Source organism: Hemiscyllium ocellatum, chromosome 9 (assembly GCF_020745735.1).
Source record: "Hemiscyllium ocellatum isolate sHemOce1 chromosome 9, sHemOce1.pat.X.cur, whole genome shotgun sequence".
In the NCBI taxonomy this organism is placed as follows: domain Eukaryota; kingdom Metazoa; phylum Chordata; class Chondrichthyes; order Orectolobiformes; family Hemiscylliidae; genus Hemiscyllium; species Hemiscyllium ocellatum.
The window spans coordinates 67,761,220-67,783,508 of NC_083409.1; the positions used below are offsets into that span (position 1 = coordinate 67,761,220).

At 40.6% G+C, this 22,289-nt stretch overlaps 1 protein-coding gene across 2 annotated transcripts in view; it reads left to right on the top strand.

The window, feature by feature from the left end:
- patj (PATJ crumbs cell polarity complex component) overlaps window positions 1-22,289 on the top strand; it is a 384,258-nt gene that overhangs the window by 160,446 nt on the left and 201,523 nt on the right. For both annotated transcript variants that reach the window (XM_060830432.1, XM_060830434.1), the window contains one exon: window positions 13,399-13,549. In XM_060830432.1, the coding sequence (XP_060686415.1) occupies window positions 13,399-13,549 (151 nt within the window). The remainder of the gene's footprint in view (window positions 1-13,398; window positions 13,550-22,289) is intronic.

Consider the following 22,289-nt stretch of genomic DNA (forward strand, 5'->3'; position numbering starts at 1 on the left):
CTAATGCCAATTTATAGTGAGGACCAAACATAATTGTTTCGACCTTCCTAATTTTAAACTGGTTGAATTAGTAACTCCTAACACTGGAGGCCTGACATACAGCTTGATGGCACAGGCAAAGTTTGGAATCCAGAAAGGAAATAAAATAAAACAGCGTGGTGCTGTGGTGTTATCGTTAGCCTATTAATCCTGAGGCTCAGGTAATGTCATGGGGATCTTGGTTCGAATCCTGCCATGGCAGATGGTGGAATTTCAATTCGCTACAAATCTAGCATTCAGAGTCAAATATTGATCATGAATCCATTGTTGGAAGAACCCATCTGGTCCTTTAGGGAAGGAAACTGCCATTCTTACCCAGTCTGATCCAAATGTGACTCCAGTCCCACAGCAATATGGTTGAGTCTTTAACTGCCATCTGGGCAATGAGGGATGTATAATAAATGCTGGTCCAGCCAGCAAAGCCCTCAATCCGTGAATGAATTTTTTAAAAATCAGAGTAGATATGGTGTCCTGAAAAATATGTGAGGAAAAGGAAGAAGACAAGAATAGAACTTTCGGCGACTGATAGAATAATGATGAAGAGACAGGCAAATAACCCATTTGTGTGCCTACTATCGCCTAATTAAGAGTAGGACCAGCTAAGGGCACACTGCTTGAGCAGTGTAAGAGAGGTGTTTGAGGAGAATAAAGTGTTTAAATACTTGAAACGATACACAAAGATTGGAGTTGGGGGGGGGCATGGTGTGGATAGTGGAGAAGATTTAAAGCACCAGTGTTAATTTCACAAATAATGTTGTTCATGTGAATTAGACATGGCCTTTTTTGATGCCATGTGAAGATTGTAAAACAAAGGTTCAGGAAAAATTAATATGAACTTAAAAGGTGAGAATCTATCCTAAGATTTTGAGGAAAGGCAGTTTGGGGATGGGATAGTAGTTGGCATAGTCAGAGGGAGGATGATGTTTTTAAATTTGAAGATAGGTTGATGATTTGGGTACAGAAAGGGAGAGGTTTGGACTGATTTATATTATTGGTCAGTTTGGATACCAGAAATGGAAAGTGGTGAGTGGGAATGGATGTAAGGGAACAGGAAATGACTCGCTTGGAGTTGAAAAAGAATAAAGAGAAACCACAGAGTCGGGCTTTTACACGCAGGGCAGAAAAAAATGAATCAATGGCATTCTGTGTTACTGCTTGAGTTAAGGGTGGATCAGACAGAAAAGTACATGTCCAATTTATGAGAAATCTGTACAACCTTTTCAACATCCATGTGCACAAAAGTGAGGAACATATGTTTGCTTTGTGACTGATGCCAATAAACATCTAACACTTCATGACTACAGTTCCTTTTTTATGGCAAGCTGATGCCTCTACATTTTGTACACCTCAGCAGGATGTGTTGTAAGACAAGTGGTTTGCGCAAATGTTTCCTCTGTGTGTCACCCGTTCAAGTTCAGGAGACCCTTATCTTTCTCTTCTCCTCCATCATTTCCCCTACTCCCAACCATCTAGTTATGAGTACACAAAGAAGGGACTGCTGAGATCACAAAGTTGGGGCTGTTGTTTGTGGAGTTCAGTAAGCTGAGGGATCCTCCTTTTGACTCAATGGCTGTGAAAGGCTGTGATCATATATCACTAGTAATGACTACATATGTAAGAAAGGCCTTTTCTCTTTTCTTTCCTTAATCCTTTTGACCCTTCCAGACTTCACTCAGAGTTAGAAAAACATTCATACTATCATAATGTCCAGAGTGCAAGCGTTCCTATAGTCAGAAAGGTTATTCAATGCCTAACTGAACCATAAATATGAAGAGAATTTAAATTGTGTGAGCAAATTTGGGCTAGAGCAGCTGTAGACCACTACTATTTTGCAGTCATGGATGCAAGTAGCCTTGTGGACATTTTGGTGGAGAGAGCATAAGAACAAATTGTTGTGTTCATATCCTTATTTTTGAGTATCTTGTGACTGTTTGCTGTACTTTTACGAAGTGAATCGTTTGAAGCAATGCCAAAGAGAAGTGAGGGTAAAAATGCTGCAAGAAATAATCAGTGAAAAAACCTATTAAGATGAATTTAAGATCAAAAGCCATAGCTTCTAACTGTGGATAATTTTCAATTCCCAACATGTCTGAGAACCGTATATTCTGGATTGAAGGATTGATTTCAGTGATGTATCTGTATACTGTCAATACTTTGTGAATATAAGAGTGCATGGAAGTGTCAGACAGGAAAAGACCAACTGGCCTATCTAGGTCCCATTTAGTCGCGATGTCCTCTGGATCACAATGCAGACTGTCCCTGCCCGTCCAAAGCGTTTGCAATCTTCTTGAAAAAAGAGCAAAAATTTAAAAACGAAAATTGAATGATACGAATTACCATGATGATACTTTTATTCGTTAGCATGAGCATAGCATGAACATTCTCAGAAGACTTGATGAATATTCTTTGAATTAATTCTTCTTGCAAGAAACCAGTTCTTTTTTATTTAAAGCTTTCACCTATCAGGGCGTTAAAGAGTCATAGAGATGTACAGTACGGAAACAGACCTTACAGTCCAACTTGTCTGTGCTGACCAGATATCCTAACTTAATCTACTCCCATTTGCCAGTGCTTCGCCCTTATCCCTCTAAACCCTTCCTATTCATATACCCATCCAGATTCCTTTGAAATGTTGTAATTGTACCAGTCTCCAGCACTTCCTCTGGCAGTTCATTCCATACACGTGCCACCCTCTACGTGAAAACGTTGCCCCTTAGGTTCCTTTTAGATTTTTCCCATCTCATCTTAAACATAGACTGTCTAATTCTGGACTCCCCCACCCCAGGGAAAAGACTTTGTCTATTTACCCTATCGAAACCCACCATGATTTTATAGACCTCCACAAGGTCACCCCTCAGCCTCAGATGCTTCAGGGAAAACAGCCCCAGCCTATTCAGCCCCTCCCTATAGCTCAAATTTTCAAAATCTGGCAACATCTTTGTAAATCTTTTCTAAACCCTTTCAAGTTTCACAAAATCCTTCCGATAGGAGGCAGACCAGAGTTGCACACAATATTCTAAAATTAGCCTAGCCAATGTCCTTTATAGTCACAAAATGATCTCTCAACTCCTATACCCAATGCTGTCTTCACTATCCCATCTACCTGCGACTCCACTTTCAAGGAACTATTACCTTGCATTCCAAGGTTTCTTTGTTCAGCAACACTCACCTGTACATTAGTGTATAAGTTTGACTCTGATTTGCCTTTCCAAAATATAGCACCTCACATTTACATAAACTCCATCTACCACTCTTCAGCCCATTGGCACATCTGATCAAGATCCCATTGTACTCCAAGGTAACCTCCTTTGCTGTTCACTACACCTCCAATTTTGGTGTCATCTGCAAACTTAGTAACTACCATAGTTCTGTATCCAAATGGCTAGTTCTCCCTGTACTCCATAAAATCTTGCTCACGAATCTACCGTGAGGAACCTTGTTGAACGCCTTACTGAAGTCGATATAGATCACATGCACTGTTCTGCCCTCATAATCCTCTTTGTTACTTCTTCAAAAAACCCATTCAAGTTCGGGAGACATGATTTCCCATGTACAAAGCCATATTGACTATCCTTGCCTTTCCAAATACAGATGAATCCTGTCTCTCAGGATTCCCTCCACAACTTGCCCACCACCGATGTCAGGCTCACTGGTCTATAGTTCCCTGTCTTTTCCTTACCATCTTTCTCAAGTAGTGGCACCATTTTAGCCAATCTCCAGTCTTCAGGCACCTTGTCTGTGACTGTCCATGATACAATTATCTCAGCAAGGGGCCCAGCAATCACTTCCCTAGCTTCCCACAGAGTTCTAGGGTATACCTGATCAGGTCCTGGGGATTTATCCAATTTTATGCATTTCAAGACATCACACCACTTCCTCAGTAATATTGACATTTTCAAGATTTCATAATCTATTTGCCCACATTCTATATCTTCCACAGAAACTTCTGTCTGTGCCTCTGACTGGAGTCCCTATTAGAATTGATTGCTTGGAACCTGATGTACCCCTCACCGCATTAGAGCCATTCTCAGTACCAGAAACCTAGCTATTTGTGCTACATTCCTCTGAGGGTTGACCATCCCCTACATTTTTCAAAACAGTATCCTTATTTGAAATGGGGATAGCACTACCTGCCTCCCGGTCCTACCTTTCCTGGAGTTAACCCATTTCCCTGACCATTTCTGTGGTTTTCCTCCCTTCCTATAACTGCCATCCCTCACATCCCTAGCTCCTGTAAATTCCTTATTGCCCATCATTGCTGCTCCAACCAATTCATGCATTCTGATCGTATTTGCAACCATAGACTCTTCCTGCAGATATAATCATCAGTAACATGGAAACTCTCCCTAAACTCCCACATCCAACAGATAGAGCACATTACTCTACTAAAGGCCATATTTGCTCCTTCACAATCTATAGACCCAGAAAATAGCACCGTCTTATTGTTCTAAAAAATGACACTGCTCCAGGCTAACTTGGTACTTATGGTTTATATTTTTTAAATTTAATCATGAGACAGATCTCATCAAGAAAGAACCCACTCTGTTCACTACTGTAGATTTACAGCAAGGTTACGCTTAAGAACTATGCACTTAACTGGTCTTGTGCTGTGAGCTCTCCCACATAGGTTTCTTCAAGGTCAGCTGTGAATTTCACTGTTGTTAACTTTTCTTAGACACACTCCGATGTCCAGAGATATTTGAATTTCAACAGCAAAGGCAGTAATTGTGCAGATTCACTTCTGTGTCGGACAGCAGTGTCGGTTTCTTTCTCTGACCCTGTGGTTACTGCCTTTGTCTGTCTTCGTCATTTTTGAAGTGTTGTTGTTTTGATCTTTTGCCCCCAAAATTCCAAAACAATGTAACACCATATCGAACAGTCATTGCTGCTCCTCGAATTTGAGAAAATGACCTCAAATACCTCAAAAAAGGAGCAACTCTTACAGTGACAATTTTTTTTCCCACTCTCCATTTTGGATTACCCAGAATAAAAATAGCATGTTGTTCTCTTACTTTATGCTGCTGTTGTCACCACAGTAGCTCATCTTGTGTCACCACAATAGCTCATCTTGTGTCAACCTCAAACCTCCATTGCCTCTCAACTGTGACCACTTGTGGCAATCATTGCCTTGAATGACTTTGATGATGCCTTTTCGAAGAAATCTCTATAGCTGTTCAACTTCGATGAAATCACAGAAATACTGGCATTTTCTCTTCTGGATGTTGCTTTTTAAAGATTATTTCCTTCTTGCAATGTTAAGTATTTGTTTGTTTGGTTCATAGTTTGTATGCAGAATTTTTAGCATACATTTTTGCACAATATCCGTGTAATGTTATGATCCTTCACTTTGGTTTAGCAAGCTAAATGGGGGTAGACACATCATGGATGACAGGTAGGATGGTCCACTTGGTCTCCCTTCAAATCAGATCAAACTATCGTGTGTCATGTAATGTAGTTGAAAGTAATGTTCATGATGTAAATGCAAATTCATAATAGTCATAAAGGTGGATAAATCTGCGGGACCTGATCAGGTATACCCGAGAACTCTGTGGGAAGCTAGAGAAGTGATTCCTGGGCCCCATGCTGAGATATTTGTATCTTCGATACTCACATGCAATGTGCCAAACGTCTGCAGGTTGGCTAATGTGGTGCCACAATTTAAGAAAGATGGTAAGGACAAGCCAGGGAACTAGAGACCCGTGAGCCTGATGTCGGTAGTGGGCAAGTTGTTGGAGGAAATCCTGAGGGACAGGATTTACATGTATTTGGAAAGGCAAGGACTTATTCGGATAGTCAACATAGCTTTGTCCTTGGGAAATCGTGTCTCACTAACTTTATTGAGTTTTTTTGAAGAGATAATGAAGACGATTGATGAAAGCAGGGTGGAGGACCTGATCTATAAGGATTTCAGTAAGGCATTCTGCAAGGTTCCTCATGGTAGAATAGTTAGCAAGGTTAGATCACATGAAATTCTGGCAGAACTGGCCATTTGGATACAGAACTGGCTCGAAGGTAAAAGACAGAGAGGGTGGTGGTGGAGAGTTGCTTTTCAGACTGGAGACCTGTGACCAGTGGTGTGCCACAAGGATCTGTGCTGGGTCCACTTCTTTTCATCAATTATATAAATGATTTGGATGTAAGCATAAAAGGTATAGTTAATATAGTTGAAGATGTAGTGGACAGCAAAGAAGAGTTACCTCAGACTACAAAGGAGTCTTGATCAGATGTGCCAGTGGGCTGAGAAATGGCAGATGCAGTTTAATTTAGATAAATGTGAGGTGCTGCATTTTGAGAAAGCAAATCTTAGCAGGACTTATACACTTAATGGTAAGGTCCTAGGGAGTGTTGCTGAACAAAGAGACTGTGGAATGCAGGTTCATAGCTCCTTGAAAGTGGAGTCGCAGATAGATAGGATAGTGAAGAAGGCATTTCCTTTATTGGTCAGAATATTGAGTACAGGAGTTGGGAGGTCATGTTGTGGTTGCACAGGACATTGGTTCAGCCATTTTTGGAATATTGCATGCAAATCTGGTCTCTTTCCTATCGGAAGGATGTTGTGAAACTCGAAAGGGTTCAGAAAAGATTTACAAGGATGTTTCCAGGGTTGGAGGATTTGAGCTAAAGGGAGAAGTTGAATAGGCTGGGGCTGTTTTCCCTGTAGTGAGGGTGACCTTATAGAGGTTTACAAAATCATGAGGGGCATGGATAGGATAAATAGACAAAGTCTCTTCCCTGGTGTGGGTGAGTTCAGAACTAGCGGGCACAGGTTTAGAGTGAGAGGGGAAAGATATAAAAGAGACCTGAGGGGCAACTTTTTCATGCAGAGGGTGGTGCATGTATGGAATGAGCTGCCAGAGGAAATGGTGGAGGCTGGTACAATTGCAGCATTTAAAAGGCATCTGGATGGGTGTATGAATAGGAAAGGTTTGGAAGGATATGGGCCGGGTGCTGGCAGGTGGGACTAGTTAGGGTTGGGATATTTGGTCAGCATGGACGAGTTGGACTGCAGTGGCTGCTTCCGTGCTGTACATCTCTATGACTCTATGACTATGTGTTCAAACAAAAGATTAACAGTAGGTGAAGGGGATCCAATACTTCCATATGTTGGCAGGAATGTTGCTAATGTTGAAACCGTTTGCATAGTGCATGAGCGTTCATGAACAGGGATAGATCATCAAGAAATAAAAGATATCTGTTACTCAGGAAGCTGTTGTATCCTTTGTAAGCTTTTGTTCCAGGGTAGTTTCTCCTTAATAGATGTATTTTCTAAGATCACAAACTCTCTGCTGCAGACACCGCTTTGCAACTTATGCAGATTGGAAAAATGAGTCATTGTGGTCTATTCTACCATCAGGGCTCAAACTGAGTGTGATCGGCTAAATATTGCATATTTTGTAATTTGGAAACATATGTTCGCTTGAAAACTTAGGCTGTGAATATTCACAACCACTTGACTACATTAGAATGAATTAAATTTGTATTTAAAAAATTAATTATATTTGATAAAAATTCTGTTTCATAGCATGTCTAAGCTTAAGAAGCATGTCAACAAGTTAGATTCAGATCTTTTCAGTTCATGAGGGAAAACATTTGGACACATTTAAGGTGGTCGAAGTTTGGGATTCTTTTAAGCTGCAGTTGAAGGTAGATCATTGTTAATTTTAAAAATGAGATTACCTTTGGCTGACAAAAATCGATTGAAGAAGGATACGGGGGACCAGCAGATATCTGATTTAGATTGTTGTTTGCATTTATATCTTGCCTTTCACATCCCAAGACATCCCAAAATGCATCACAGCTAATTAAGTACTTCTGAAAGTGTCGTCATTGTTTTCCAGTAATATGCACAGCAAGGATCCACAAACAGCAATAGGATACCTATTTTGATCATCTGTCTTAATGATGCTGTTTGAAAACTGAATGTCATCCAGAACACCAATACACTCTCCTGTTCCTCCTCAGAAAGTTTTATTGTAACATGTTTTTCACTCAGGATAAGGAGAACATTGTGGAGGAGAAGAATGAGATACAAGATATTAGACTAGAAAGGATCGAGGTTAGTTATGAATAGGTGTGATCAATTCTAGGAGTGAAAGTAGACAAGTCCCCAGGCCGGATGGGATTTATCCGAGGATTCTCTGGGAAGCTAGGGAGGAGATAGCAGAGTCTTTGGCTTTGATATTTGAGTTGACATTGTCTACAGGTTTGGTACCAGAGGACTGGAGGATTGTAAATGTTGTGCCTTTGTTCAAGAACTGCAGTAGCGATGACCCAGTTAATTATAGACCAGTGAGCCTTACTTCTGTTGTAGGAAAGGTTTTGGAAAGGATTATAAGAGATAAGATTTATAATCATCTAGCAAGCAACAATTTAATTTCAGATAGTCAACATGGTTTCACCAAGGGCAGGTCATGTCTCACAAACCTCATTGAGTTTTTTGAGAAGGTGTCCAAGCATGTAGATGAGGGTAGGGCAGTGACGTGGTATACATGGACTTCAGTAAAGCCTTTGATAAGGTTCCACATGGTAGGCTGTTGGAGAAAATGCAGAGGAATGGAATTGAGGGTGATTTAGCAGTTTGGATTAGAAACTGGCTTTCTGAAAGAAGGCAGTGAGTGGTGGTTGATGGAAAATATTCAGCCTGGAGTCCAGTTACTAGTGGTGTGCCAAAGGATCTGTTTTAGGACCACTGCTGTTCGTCATTTTTATAAATGACTTAGATGCAGGCATTAGTAAATTTGTAGACAACACTAAAGTCAGTGGAATAGTGGACAGTGTGGAAGAGTGTAGAGGTTGCAGGGGCACTTGGATAAACTGCAGAATTGGGCTGAGAGTTAGCAAGTGGAATTCAATGCAGCTAAATTTGGGGTGATGCACTTTGGGAAGAATAACAGGAAGGCAGAGTTCTGGGTCAATGGAAAGATTCTTGGTAGTTGGATAGGCCACTGTTGGATTATTGCGTGCAGTTCTAGTCTCCTTCCTATCGGAAAGATGTTGTGAAACTTGAAAGGGTTCAGAAAATATTTACAAGGATGTCACCAGGGTTGGAGGATCTGAGCTACAGGGAGAGGCTGAACAGGCTGAGGCTCAAAGTTTGGGAGAAGATTTGTAGCTCGGGTGCTCATTGTTGTGGTTCTGTTCGCCGAGCTGGGAGTTTGTGTTGCAAAAGTTTCATCCCCTTTCTAGGTGACATCCTCCATGCTTGGGAGCCTCCTGTGAAGCGCTTCTGTGATATTTCCTCCGGCATTTATAGTGGCTTGTCTCTGCCGCTTCCGGTTGTCAGTTCTTGCTGTTCGCTGCAGTGGCCGGTATATTGGGTCCAGGTCGATGTGTTTGTTGATAAAATCTGTGGATGAGTGCCATGCCTCTAGGAATTCCTTGGCTGTTCTCTGTTTGGCTTGCCCTATAATAGTAGTGTTGTCCCAGTTGAATTCATGTTGCTTGTCATCTGCGTGTGTGGTTACTAAGGCTACATCTTTAATTACAAAATTATGAGGGGCATGGATAGGATAAATAGGCAAAGTCTTTTCCCTGGGATCGGGGAGTCCAGAACTAGAGGGCATAGGTTTAGGGTGAGAGAGGAAAGACGTAACAGAGACCTATGGGGCAACTTTTTCACACAGAGGGTAGTATGTGTATGGAATAGGCTGCCAGAGGATGTGGTAGAGGCTGGTACAATTGCAACATTTAAGAGGCATTTGGATGGTTATATGAATAGGAAGGGTTTGGAGGTATTTGAGCCGGGTGCTGGTAGGTGGGACTAGATTGGGTTGGGATATCTGGTCGGCATGGATGGGTGGACCGATGGGTCTGTTTCTAAACTGTACATCTCTATGACTCTACGTACATAGATCCCTAAAAATTGCCACCCAGGTGGATAGTGCTGTTAAGAAGGCATACGGTGTGTTATGTTTCATTCGTAGAAGGATTGAGTTCCGGAGCCGCAATATCATGCTGCGACCACACTTGGAATATTGTGTACAGGTCTGGTCCCCATATTTCGGGAAGGATGTGGAAGCATTGGAAAAGGTGCAGAGGAGATTTACCAGGATGTTGCCTGGTCTGGAGAGAAGGTCTTATGAAGAAAGGCTGAGAGACTTGGGTCTGTTCTCATTGGCAAGAAAAAGGCTAAGAGGGGATTTGATAGAGACATACAAGATGATCAGAGGATTAGATAGGGTAGACAATGAAAGTCTTTTTCCTAGGCTGATTACTTCAGCGTGTACGAGGGGGCATAACTACAACTGGGGGTGATAGATTTAAGACAGATGTCAGAGGCAGGTTCTTTATGCAGAGAATGGTAATTGTGTGGAATGCACTACCTGCTAATGTAGTGAACTCAGCCACTTTAGGGAGATTGAAACAATCCTTAGATAAGCACATGGATGATTTTGGGATAGTGTAGGGGGATGAGCTGAGAATAGTTCACAGGTCAGCGCAACATCGAAGGCTGAAGGGCCTGTTCTGCACTGTATTGTTCTATGTTCTATGTATGTAGACCAAAGACAACAGATATGGGGTTTGGTTTGACATCTAGTTGGAAAGGTATAACTCGCTCATTACTGGATTGAAAAAGCATCTCAGAGTATATACTCAGGTCTTTGAAGTGCAATTTCTACCCAGAATCTTCTACCTCAGAGATGAGAGTGTCCCCTCTAAGCTGTGTTGGGACCATGCAAACTTTTTACTGCAGATTAACTAGATGTACTTGCAACTGCTGGAGAAATTGAAGAAAGACCGCAACTTGTTGAAGATGATCAACATGATTACATTTTCAGCTGAGAATTCTGGAGTGGGTACTCATTCTCCTAACAGTGATGGATTTACCTACACTTTTAATTATACTCATAGCCATTTGAGGCATTGTAGCAAGATCAAATTGAACTGTATTAACTATATTTATTCATGTGGGCATCATTAGCAGGCCCAGCATCTATGTCTATCTGAATTGCCCTTGATGAGATAGTGGGGAGCTGGCTTCTAGAATCACTGTAGTAATTTCATATAGGTCGACCCACAATGCCATGAGAAGAAGTTTCAGGATTTTGTCCTTGGATAGTGAAGGCATGGCAATACATTTCCAAGTCATGGTGGTGAACGACTTGGAGGGGAATTTGCAGATGGCGGTGTTCCTATGGATCTACTACCATTGTCCTAATAGATGGTAATGGTTGTGTGTTTGGAAGGTACTGTCTGAGGAGCCTTGGTGAATTTCTACAATGAATCATGTAGATGATGCATTCTGCTGCTACCAAGCATTGGTGTTGGAGGGAGTGAATAGCAACATAAGGCCAGGAGTAGGCCATTCAATATGATCATAGTAGATCATCCAACTCTGTACCCTGTTCCTACTTTCTCCCAATACCTCTTTATCGCTGAGAACTATATCCTTGAAAATATATAATTTTTCGTCTCAGCTACTTTCTGCTGAGGAGAATTCCATAGTTACACCATTCTCTTTCTTAAGAAAGTTCTCATTCTCATTCCTAAATAACCTACCCTGTATCCTTAACCTATGATTTGTAGTTATGGATTTTTCAGTCATCAGAAGCGTCCTTCAAACTATTACCCTGTCTAGTCCTGATAGAATTTTATAGGTTTCTATGAGAACCCATCTCATTCTTCTAAACTCCAGTGAATATAGTCATAACTGATGCAGTCTCACATCATAGGCCATTCTTACCATCCCAGAATATCTGTGGATGTTGATGCCAGTCAACTGGGTGTTTTATCCCATGTGATGTCAAGCTTCTTGAAGTGTTTTGGAGCTGTACTCATCCAGGCAAGTGGGGAATATTCTTTCACACTTCCAATTTGTGCCTTGGAGGTGATAGACAGGGTTTGGGTAGGCAACAGTTGACTTATTGCTTGCAAGATTTCTAGCCTCTGACTTACTCTTATAACCATAGTATTTATGTGGCAAGTTTCCTTTAGTATCTCATCAGCGCTAACCCCTCTGGATGTTGATACTGGGGGATTCAGCATTGGCTAAGCTATTGAATATCAAAAGGTGATGGTTAGGCTTTTCTTGTTTAGAAATGGTCATTTGTGCCACAAATATTATTTGCTATTTGTCAGCCAAAGTCTGGATATTCTCCAGGTGTTCCGCCGTTTCTACATGAACTGCTCTCGTGTCTGAGGAATCCTGAATGGTGCTGAACATTGTGCAATCATCAAATAATATCTCCGCTTCTGACCTTATGATGGAAGGAGGGTATTGATGAAACAGCTTGAGATGTTTGTGCCAAGGAACTTTTCTGAAGAACTCTTGCAAAAGTGTCCTGGAACTGAGATGGTAGGCTTCCAAAAACTACCACTATCTTCCTGTGTGCCAAGTATGACTCTAACCAGTGGAGCATTTTCCCCCAATTCCCATTGACTTGCGTTTTGCTGGTGCTCCTCGGTGTTGCACTCCGTCAACCTCTAGGTCAAGGGCAGTCACTCACAATTTGGCTCAAACATCCATGTTTGAACCAAGGCTGTCAGGAGGTCAGAAGCTGAGTAACCCTAGCGTATCCCAAACTGAGCCTCAGGGAACAGGCTATTGCTAAGCCAAAAAAAAAGCTGTTTGGTAACATTGCTCTTGACATCTTTCATCACTTTATTCATGCTTGAAAGTAAACTGATGAAGTAATTGAATAGGTTAAATTAATCCTGATTTTTGTTTAGATTTTATTGTTACGTGTATTCAAGTACAGGAACACAGGAGTAAGCGAAAAGTGTGCAAAGTTACCATTCTCTGGTGCCATTTTAGTATACAAAGACAGAATTAAAAACAGAAGCAGGGACAACAGCCAAAAGAAAAGGAAATGGTCAGAACTACACCATGAGTCCTCGCTACCAGAAAAACAAAGCCACAAAATCAATCCCTTCAGTCTGCAAACACTCAGGTACCCGAGTCCCCACACACAGTCACAGCCGGAACGCCACCCCCTCTGCCATCAGGAACCCGAGCCCACCCAGCTGGAACCGTGAAGTCATTCTTTGGCACCATCTTACCTCCACTGACATCATTGCCACCATGGGTCTGCACTGGGCCGATTTCTGCAATGCAACTACCCCTGAAGCTGTACCTGAGATTCACATTGCCAGGTAGATCCCGGTGTTGCAGGTTTGTACTGGTGCACGCGCCTTAAGTACAATCGCCAAAATGTTATTACAGCCCATTGCCTGTGCAGTGTCTAGTGCCTCCAACTGCTTCTTGACATTATGTTTTGCTTTGTTGGTGCCCTTGTTTGTGCTTGGAAAGGATTATTTAGTCACTTCTGTTATAAATATGCTGACAGCCATGGTTCGTACAATGGTTTTAAAGGAAGTGCATTTTCTCTTAATAGCTGGCAATCTCTCTTCTTCTTTCAGAGTTTGGGTCCTGACAGAACTGGGATACCACCACCAATGCGACTGCCTCCACCTTACAGAGAGCCCATAAGCATTCAGCTGTCAAAACCAGACGAAGTGGAACAGGTCTCAGACACTGACAGTGTTCCAAACAGAGGAGTTGAAAGTGACCGTAAGTTCCATAAGGAAGAAGTTAAACCAGTGTCAGTTTTCTGATCAGTGCTATTTTCTAATGTGACCTGTATAAGATATTGCTGCTCCCCATTCAGTGATTTTGTCAACTGCTAGGATTCTGGGAAAATTCTTGGGAAGAGGCTAGATTGCTGTTTTCAAGATACATTTAATTATTGCATGTATGAGAGTCACTAAACTCCTTCATAGTTTGATCAGTGTGTCCAACTGAAAATATTTCAGAAGCATCTGAAAATATTGGTGAAGGTGAAAATAGTTACAGAATGAAATATCCTCCAACTTTAGATGGGCTTTCAGGCTTTGCAGCACTTTCAATTCAGAACAAAGTTTGGTAGCACATAGATTTTGGGAAAGCTTCATTTTTGATTTTAAAAATTGAGTTATTTTCTATTTTTATCCTCCATTCATTCTTTCCCCATGAGAAATGTCTATGATGGATCCCTATTTCAAAGTTTTCTGTACTCTTAGCATTGGTCAAGATGAAGGACTGGATTAGTTAAGGATTGGTTTTGCTCTGCTAATTAGCTCAGTCCTGCTTGTTATAGGATTATGTGAAGTTGCTTGGTACTTTCTTGGAAACCTCTGTTTTGCAAAAGGTGTTACTGCTATCATGTCAAAACTCCAGTGGTGTTGTAACAGAATACATATAATGTAGCAGCATTTTAAAGAGGCAGAGTTTATTTTCAGGAGTTTGGAGTTCCTGAGATACCAGCCATCAAATTTGTAAGGTATTTAGAAAGGGACAATGATCTTGCTTGTAGCACTGAAAACAAAGAAGTAACTATAAATTCCTTCTCTGTCATCCTATTTGTCATCCCACCAGTATATACCATCTCACAAACTTTGTATTCAGTTTTTATATGACAACAATGATCGAGGGATAATAATTGAGAAATTGGGCAGAGTGCCTAACTCCATTTTCACTTAAATATGAAGATAAGTGAAAAGGAATGTTAGGGGAAGGTAGGAATTTGTGTGGGCTGATTTGAGCCATTCAGCAAATCTCTGCTCTGATCTGCCTCTTCCGAATGGAGTAGTTCACTGTTGGGAAAATCCAGAGCTTTCTATTTCAGGAACCAAGTGAGAAGCAATTGGCTTGTGTAATGCAGGCTTGACTTGATTCCGCAAAGATAATCAGGTAGTGTCACAAGCTGTTACCCGATAAGGATATCCATGGAGAATATTGTAGAGATGAGGGCTCATGATGCTGCCTGCACACTAATGGGAATGAGGTAACTCTGTGAAGTGCTGCTAACATTTCTTTTTCTTACATCCCCTTGATGTTAAAGTGCAATGGAAATTCAATCTTTTCTGCACTTTGAAAGCTTAAACAAGTATAGGCCATACTGGATGGGCTTTCTTATTGGATTATGCTTTATTCACTACGCTCCAAAAGCATATAGTTTTGGTGATTAAAACTTCAAATATCCAAGTTTTAAGAAAAGCTGATTTTGTAATATATTTGTTTTCAGTGCAATCTCTATCTTTTTCATTGTAATTGTTTAAACTTCATTAACTTGATAATTTTAATTGGAAGTTTGAACAGATTCAGAAGAATCATGTTAAAATTGCATGAAATTATAGTGGCAGAGTTAATGCAGGTTACATGAGAGGCACAGAATTAGAAGAAACATTGACCTTTCAGTGTTTTCAAGTAGCCATTTGTGATTTACAATCTCGTGAATTGATGTTGTGTAACTGCCCAACTGATGTTGATAGATTATCCTGTTCTTGCCTCAGATGTACACATGCTATCAAATGTTAAAAGCAATATAATTTATGCAAACATACAAACAAATAGTCTTTGTTTAACATTGTGGTTCCTTTCATGAGAATTTCTGAGCCAACATCAATCGTAGGTTCAGAGTGAATCGTAGGTTCCCATTGGAATCATCCAGGGTTAGATTCTTTCAGACAGTTTCTTGCTGGAAAACCAACATATAAGATGAAATTCAGTAGAATGCATGTCCGGCACTCTGCATTTCCAACTGAAATGGCATACACACTGAAATAAATAATTGAGGTTAATAGAAATGCTGTATAAATTCACATTTAAAAAGAAAATGAAGGATTAAGTGCAGTCCTGCACCAAGGCTATTAAATTATGTGCTGATATAAATTATATTAATGTTGGTACAAATTTTAAATAATAATATGCATGATGTTCCACAGCAGTTTTTCCTCTGCCCTAAAAACAATTGTTTAATTGACATTATACTAAAAACAGTGATGAGTATATACCAGAGAAGAGGAAAGTTCCATGGTCTTTATTCACAAGATTTTTTGGGTTCATCCTTGCTGATCCATAACTTTCTCTTTGGCCTTCCTTTTGCTAAATGCTTCAACTGGTTTGCAAGAGGCACAGGGTGGCTGGTTCACTTATGAAAGGCCTCTGACTTAGCCAACTGAAAATTGCACCTTGTAGCATCTGCTGAAACAAAGATATGCATGTTCTTTACAGAGAACTTTGAAGTTGCTTACTTCCGAAAACTGTAAGAAAGTAAAGTTTGGCTGCAGAGCTGCTGGTTTCTCTTCTGGTCTGACTAGCTTCTCTGTTTTATTCACAGCCCAAACTGTTCAGCTACCTGACAACAATTGGGTTGTTGGGAGGCAGAGGAGCTGTATCATTGATCATCAGTAAAATGATGGAAGGTATCATGAACAGTACTATTAAGTAGCACTTGCTCAGCAATATCCTGCTCACTGCCATCCTGTTTGGGTTCCACCAGTGTCACTCGATAGCTGCTGGCCCAGCCAGTGACGCATAAGTCTTGTGAGTGAATTAAACAAAAAATTGGCCACAGTTCCAGACTAGATTAGATTAGATTCCCTCCAGTGTGGAAATAGGCCCTTCAGCCCAACCAGTCCACACTGACCCTCCGAAGAGTAACCCACCCAGGCCCATTTCCCTCTGACTAATGCACCTAACACTACGGGCAATTTAGCATGGCCAATTCACCTGGCCTGCACACCTTTGGACGGTGGGAGGAAACCCATGCAGACATGGGGAGAATGTGCAAACTCCACAAAGACAGTCACCCAAGGCTGGAATCTAACCTGGAACCCTGGTGCTGTGAGGCAGCAGTGCTAACCACTGAGCCACTGTGCCGCCCCAACTAATCAGCTTCAATTATGAACAGTCCGTCAGTTCCAGTTCATTTGAACATTGTTGGAAATCACAGTCAAGCAAATAAGATTCACAAAAGTATCAAAGTCCTCCAGCCATCCTGGCAAATCCTTGGGTTTCAAAACAATTTTATTATATTTCAGTTTACAATTTTAAAAAGCACGAAAATAAAAGACATGGTCTTTGCAAGGGAAATGGGTCTATATTTTTGGTATTTGGCAGGAATGACAAACGATTAATGTGCTGCTACAGCAAGCAAGTAAGAGAGCATATAGAATGGTATCATTTATCACGAAAATCTAATGCAACATCAGCGGGGTTATCCATCAGTTACGTCAGGTTCTCATGAAAACACATTTGGCATACTGTATTCAGTATTGGTCATCTTATATCAGTAAAGATCTAATGACCTGGAATGAGTGGATTTTCTTATAAGGAAACATTGGATGGTCTTGGCTTGAATTGGCTGGAGTTTAGAAGAGGAACCAGCAATTTCATTGGAACGCTTAAAATCCTGAGAGGACTTCACGGGGCAGATGTGGAGAGGATGTTTCCTCTTGTGGCATACTCGAGAACCAGGAAAATCTGTTTATAAATCAAATATCGCATATTCAAAATCCAGGTACTTAAATGTTTTCCTTTCAGTGGATCAGGAATCTTTGGAACTTTCCCTGAGAAGGTGTGGAAACAGAGTCCTTGAATGTTTTCAAGGCAGATAGGATAGATTCTTGTGAGGCAGGACAGTTAAAGATCACAATGAGGTCACAATGAGCTCATCCTTATTGAGTGGTGTATCAAGCTGGAGGGGTGGAATGGCTGACTGCTGTTGCTTGTTCACATGTAAGCACGTAATTTTTCTTCAAGTAAGGAGGCAAGTTCTATTTTTGTTTGCGATAAATCTTAAAACAAATTCATATCTTTCGGAAAACAAACTTCAATCTCTGCTCAGAATCAGAAGTAGATGCTTTTCAACATTGGAAAAGAAAGATCAGTTTTCAAGTTGGAAGAAATAAGTTGTAGAGATATATACTACGGGAATATAACCTTCGGTCCAACTCGTCCATGCCAACCAGATATCATAAATACGTTTAGTCCTATTTGGCCCATATCCCTCTAAATCCTTCCTATTCATGTACCCAAACAGATGCCTTTTAAATGTTGTAAATGCACCAGCTTCCACCACTCCCTCGAGCAGCTTATTCCGCACATGCACCATCCTCTGGCTAAAAATGTTGCCCCTTAAGTTCCTTTTATATCTTTCCCCTCTCACCTTAAGCCTATGCCCTTTCATTTTAGACTTACCTACCCCTTAAAGCTCTCATGATTTTATAAACCTCTATAAAGTAACCCCTCAGCCTCTGACACTCCAGCTTATGTTTTGTGTTTGCTACACAGACAAGTGCTTATCAGGGAGAAAATTAAACTTAACGTACATTTAAAGAGCCATTATGCTTTCTAAGGATTTCATAATGGAATTTAGATGTCTTGCTATTAGACACAAATGTTGGATTTATGGATATGTGAACATTAAACTATGCTTCATTCATGCAAACAAATGTAACAGTTACCCTTTATTTTTCTGTAAACTCTGCACATCAGTATAAATCAACAGGTAGGTTGAAAGAAGAAATCCTGTATATATGCCTGTGCACAAATTGTGATAAATGATAGTGGGGTTGGGAGGAGTTGTTGTTGAGTGGCATCTATTCAGCACAATGTATTTTTGTCTAATTACTAATGGAAGTCTGCTAATTAGAAGGAATTAAACCTATATTATAAATGGATTGGCTGTATATGAATCAGTATGATTTGCAGTGCTTCTTAGGGTAATCAGTTAGAGCAAGCCTTTCATATTGAAGCTATTTGAAGTAATAATGGGCAATATGTCAAGAAATGGTACTCACTTTGTTTTTGGCAGCCATTAAAAAGCAGTAGCCCATAATCCTTTCATTATCAATCTAACATAATTCATTTCTGTTCATTTAAGAGCTTCCATTTGCAATGGTATCATTCCAGATATGCTATTTTGTAAATTTTCAACAAAACTGGACTCAAAGGAGCCAAAATTACAATCTAGATCTTGTTTAAGTGACTGAAAAGACGACAAAGTTTGGTTTTAGAGAAAATTCATTATCATTCTGAGGAAGCTGGGAAATGTTTATGGCAGTTGCATGATCAGATTTTTTGTCTACCTTCCACCTTTCAGGACCCCTGACAGGAGCTCTCATCCTCGCCCTCAAAAGGAGAGAGAGTTTCACTATTTTTCCCTCAGTTTCTGCAATAAGAGATTCCAAATCCTCAGTAATTTCATTAACTGCTCAATTAACCTAGCACTTTCTCACTGGATTTTTCCTCCATATAAATGCTTGTACTCATTTGACAAATCCACTTAATTTTTGTATGTCTTGTACCTTTTCTACTTCTGTTTTCTGTACAAGATACAGAGCTATCTCTGATTACTAGACTGTATCCCTCACCACTCATTGCATATCCTTGTAGGATTGGGCATTTGCTTTAATTTAGTTTTAAGACTTGTGTTTCTTCAACTTGCAGACTAAATGGGAGAGCAGATCTAAAAGAGGCTTCCAGTTGAGACTAGCTGCAAAAACAAATTGATGATGAGGTTGTTTTCACAATTGATGTTTTTGATTAGGGAAAACATCATAGCAGTATTTTGAGTGGATATTCCTTGGGGATCATCCAGTGTATGGAACTGAGAAATAATAAGGAGATGATCACCTTGATGCGATTGTACTATATGCCCCCCAGTATTCAGTGGGAAATTCAAGACCAAATATGTAAGGAGATTGCTGATATCTGTAGGAATAATAGTGTTCTAATGGTAGGGATTTTAACTTTGAAGTATAGACTGGGACTGCCATTGTGTTAAGGGTTCAGATGGGAAGGAGTTTCCTAAGTGTGTTCAAGAAAATTTTCTTTATCAATATGTTGATGTATCTATTAGAGGGAGAGCAAAATGTTCTTGGGAAATAGGGCAGAGCAAGTGACTGAGGTGTTAGGAGGGGAGTACTTTGGCATCAGGGACTATTAGTTCTCTTAGTTTTAAAATAGTTGTGGAAAAAGTTAGGCCTTGCCCAGAAGTTAAAGTTCTAATTTGGAGCAAGGCTAATTTTGCTGGCATGACACAACAACTTTCAAAAGTTAATTGAGGTAGGCTGTTTGCAGGTGAAGAGACTATTGGTAAGTGTGAGGCTTTCAAAACCAAGATAACAAGATTTCAGAGACCATATGCTCTTGTTAGGGTGAAAGGCAAGGCTGATAGGAGGAGGGAACACAATATATCTGGAGATATTGAGGCTGTGGTCAAAAAAAAGGAGACATATTTCACGTGTAGACAGCTGGGATCGAATGAATCCCTTGAGGAGTATAAACGCAGTCGGTGTATACTTGAGAGAAATCAAGACGGCAAAAAAGAGATATGAGATAGCTTTTGCAAATAAGCTTAAGGGGAATCCAAAGAGATTCTACGTGTACATTAAGGGCAAAACAGTACCTAAGGAGAATATAGGGTCCCTAAAAAAATCAACGAGCCCATATATGTAGGGCACCCCAAGAGGTGGATGAGATGCTAAACAAATGTTTCACATCAGTATTTACTGTGGAGAAGTGCATTGAAGCTAGGGAACTTGGGAAAATCAAATACTGATGTCTTGAAAAGTTTTCACATTATAGAAGAGGAGGTTCTGGAAGTAATAAAATGCGTAAAGGTAGAGAATAATCCCAGGACATGGTCAAATGTATCCCAGGACATTGTGGCAAGCTAGAGAAGAAATTTCAGGGCCCCAAGCAGAGATATTTGTCTCATCTACAGCAACAGTTAAGGTGTCAAAGGACTGGAGACTGGCTATGTTCCATTATTCAAGAAAAGCTGCAAGAAAAAGCCAGGAAACTATGGACTGATGAGCCTGACGTCAATGGTGGGTAAGCTGTTGATTGTTGGGGATTCTGAGAGTCAGGATTTATATGCATTTGGAAAAACATGGACTGATTAGGGATAGTCAGCATGGCTTTGTGTGTAAGAAATTGTGTCTTGCGAACTTGATTGAGTTTTTTGAAAATATGACTAAGATGATACATGAAGGCAGAATGGTAGACATTTGGCAAGTCCTCTGGCAGGGTTCCACCTGCTAGACTGCTTAATAAGGTTAGACCACAAGGGATCCAGGGAGAGCTAGCCAATTAGATACAAAATTGGCTTGAAGCTAGGAGACAGTGGTGGTAGAGGGTTGTTGTTCAGATTGGAGGCATGTAACCAGCAGAATGCTGCAAGAATTGGCAGAAGGTCCACTGCATTTTGTCACTTACATAAATGATTTGGATGAGAATATAGGAGGCATGGCTGGTAAGTAGGTGTAAAGTAAACTGTGATGAAGGTTATCTGAGAGTACAGTGAGATCTTGACCTGCTGGGCCAATGGGATGAGGAGTAGCAGTGGAATTTAATATAGATAAATGTGAGATTTTGGATTTTGGTAAAACAGCAGGCAGGAATTGGTAGAACCCTGAAGAGGGCTTTCGAAAGAGAGATGTAGAGGTTCAGGTGCATAGTTCCTTGAAAGTGATGTCACAGATAGACAGGGTGGTGAAGAATGTATGCGGCATGCTTGCCTTCTTTGGTCAGAGCATTGAGTATTGAGTTGGGGTGTCATGTTGCAATTGTACATGACATTGAGGCCACTTTTAGAATACTGTATACAATTTGGTCACCCTGCTATAAGAAGTAGTTTATTAAACTGGAAAGGATGCAGAAAAGATTCACAAGGATGTTATCAATGTTGTTTGGGTTACAAGATGAGACTGCACAGAGATGTACAGCATGGAAACAGACCCTTCCATCCAACTCATCCAGCAGGCTGGGACATTTTTCCGTAGAGCGTAGGAGGCTGAGTAATGACCTTATAGCAGTATTCTAAAATTATGAGTGACATAGATAAGGTGAATAGCAAAGGTCTTTTCCCCAGAGTAGAGAAGTCCAAAACTAGAGAGCAGGGTTTAAAGGGTCCTGAGAAGCAACTTTTTCACACAGACAGTAGAGCATATATGGAATAAACTGCGAGTGACAGTTGTAGAGGCAGTTACAATTACAGTGTTTGGATAGGTACATGAACTGGACAGGTTTAGAGGAAATGGGCCAAATGCTGGCAAGTGAAGTTGTTCAATTTAGGAAACCTGGTTGGCATGGACGAGTTGGACTGAAGGATCTTATTCCATACTATATGATTCTATAACAATAAATGAAGTTTCAGGCACCATGTCAAACAGTGGCAAAGAAAGCTGTTGGCAATCAAGCGATTAATCAGTGCTCCTATGTTGAACACTACTTTTAAGGTATCTTGAGAGTGGCAAAGGTGCAGAATATACTGTGGGTGGGAAATTTAAGAGTCCATCACCAAGAGTAACTTGGCAGCATCACAACTGGTGAAACTGGCTAGGTCTAAAAGAATGTATCTGCTCTACTGGGTCTGTGGCTGGTGGTAAGAAAAGGGAAAAATTGTATTTGACATCATTTTCACCCACCTACCTGTCACAGATGTGTGTCTCCATAACTGTTCCTGTAGGAGTGAAAACTAGAT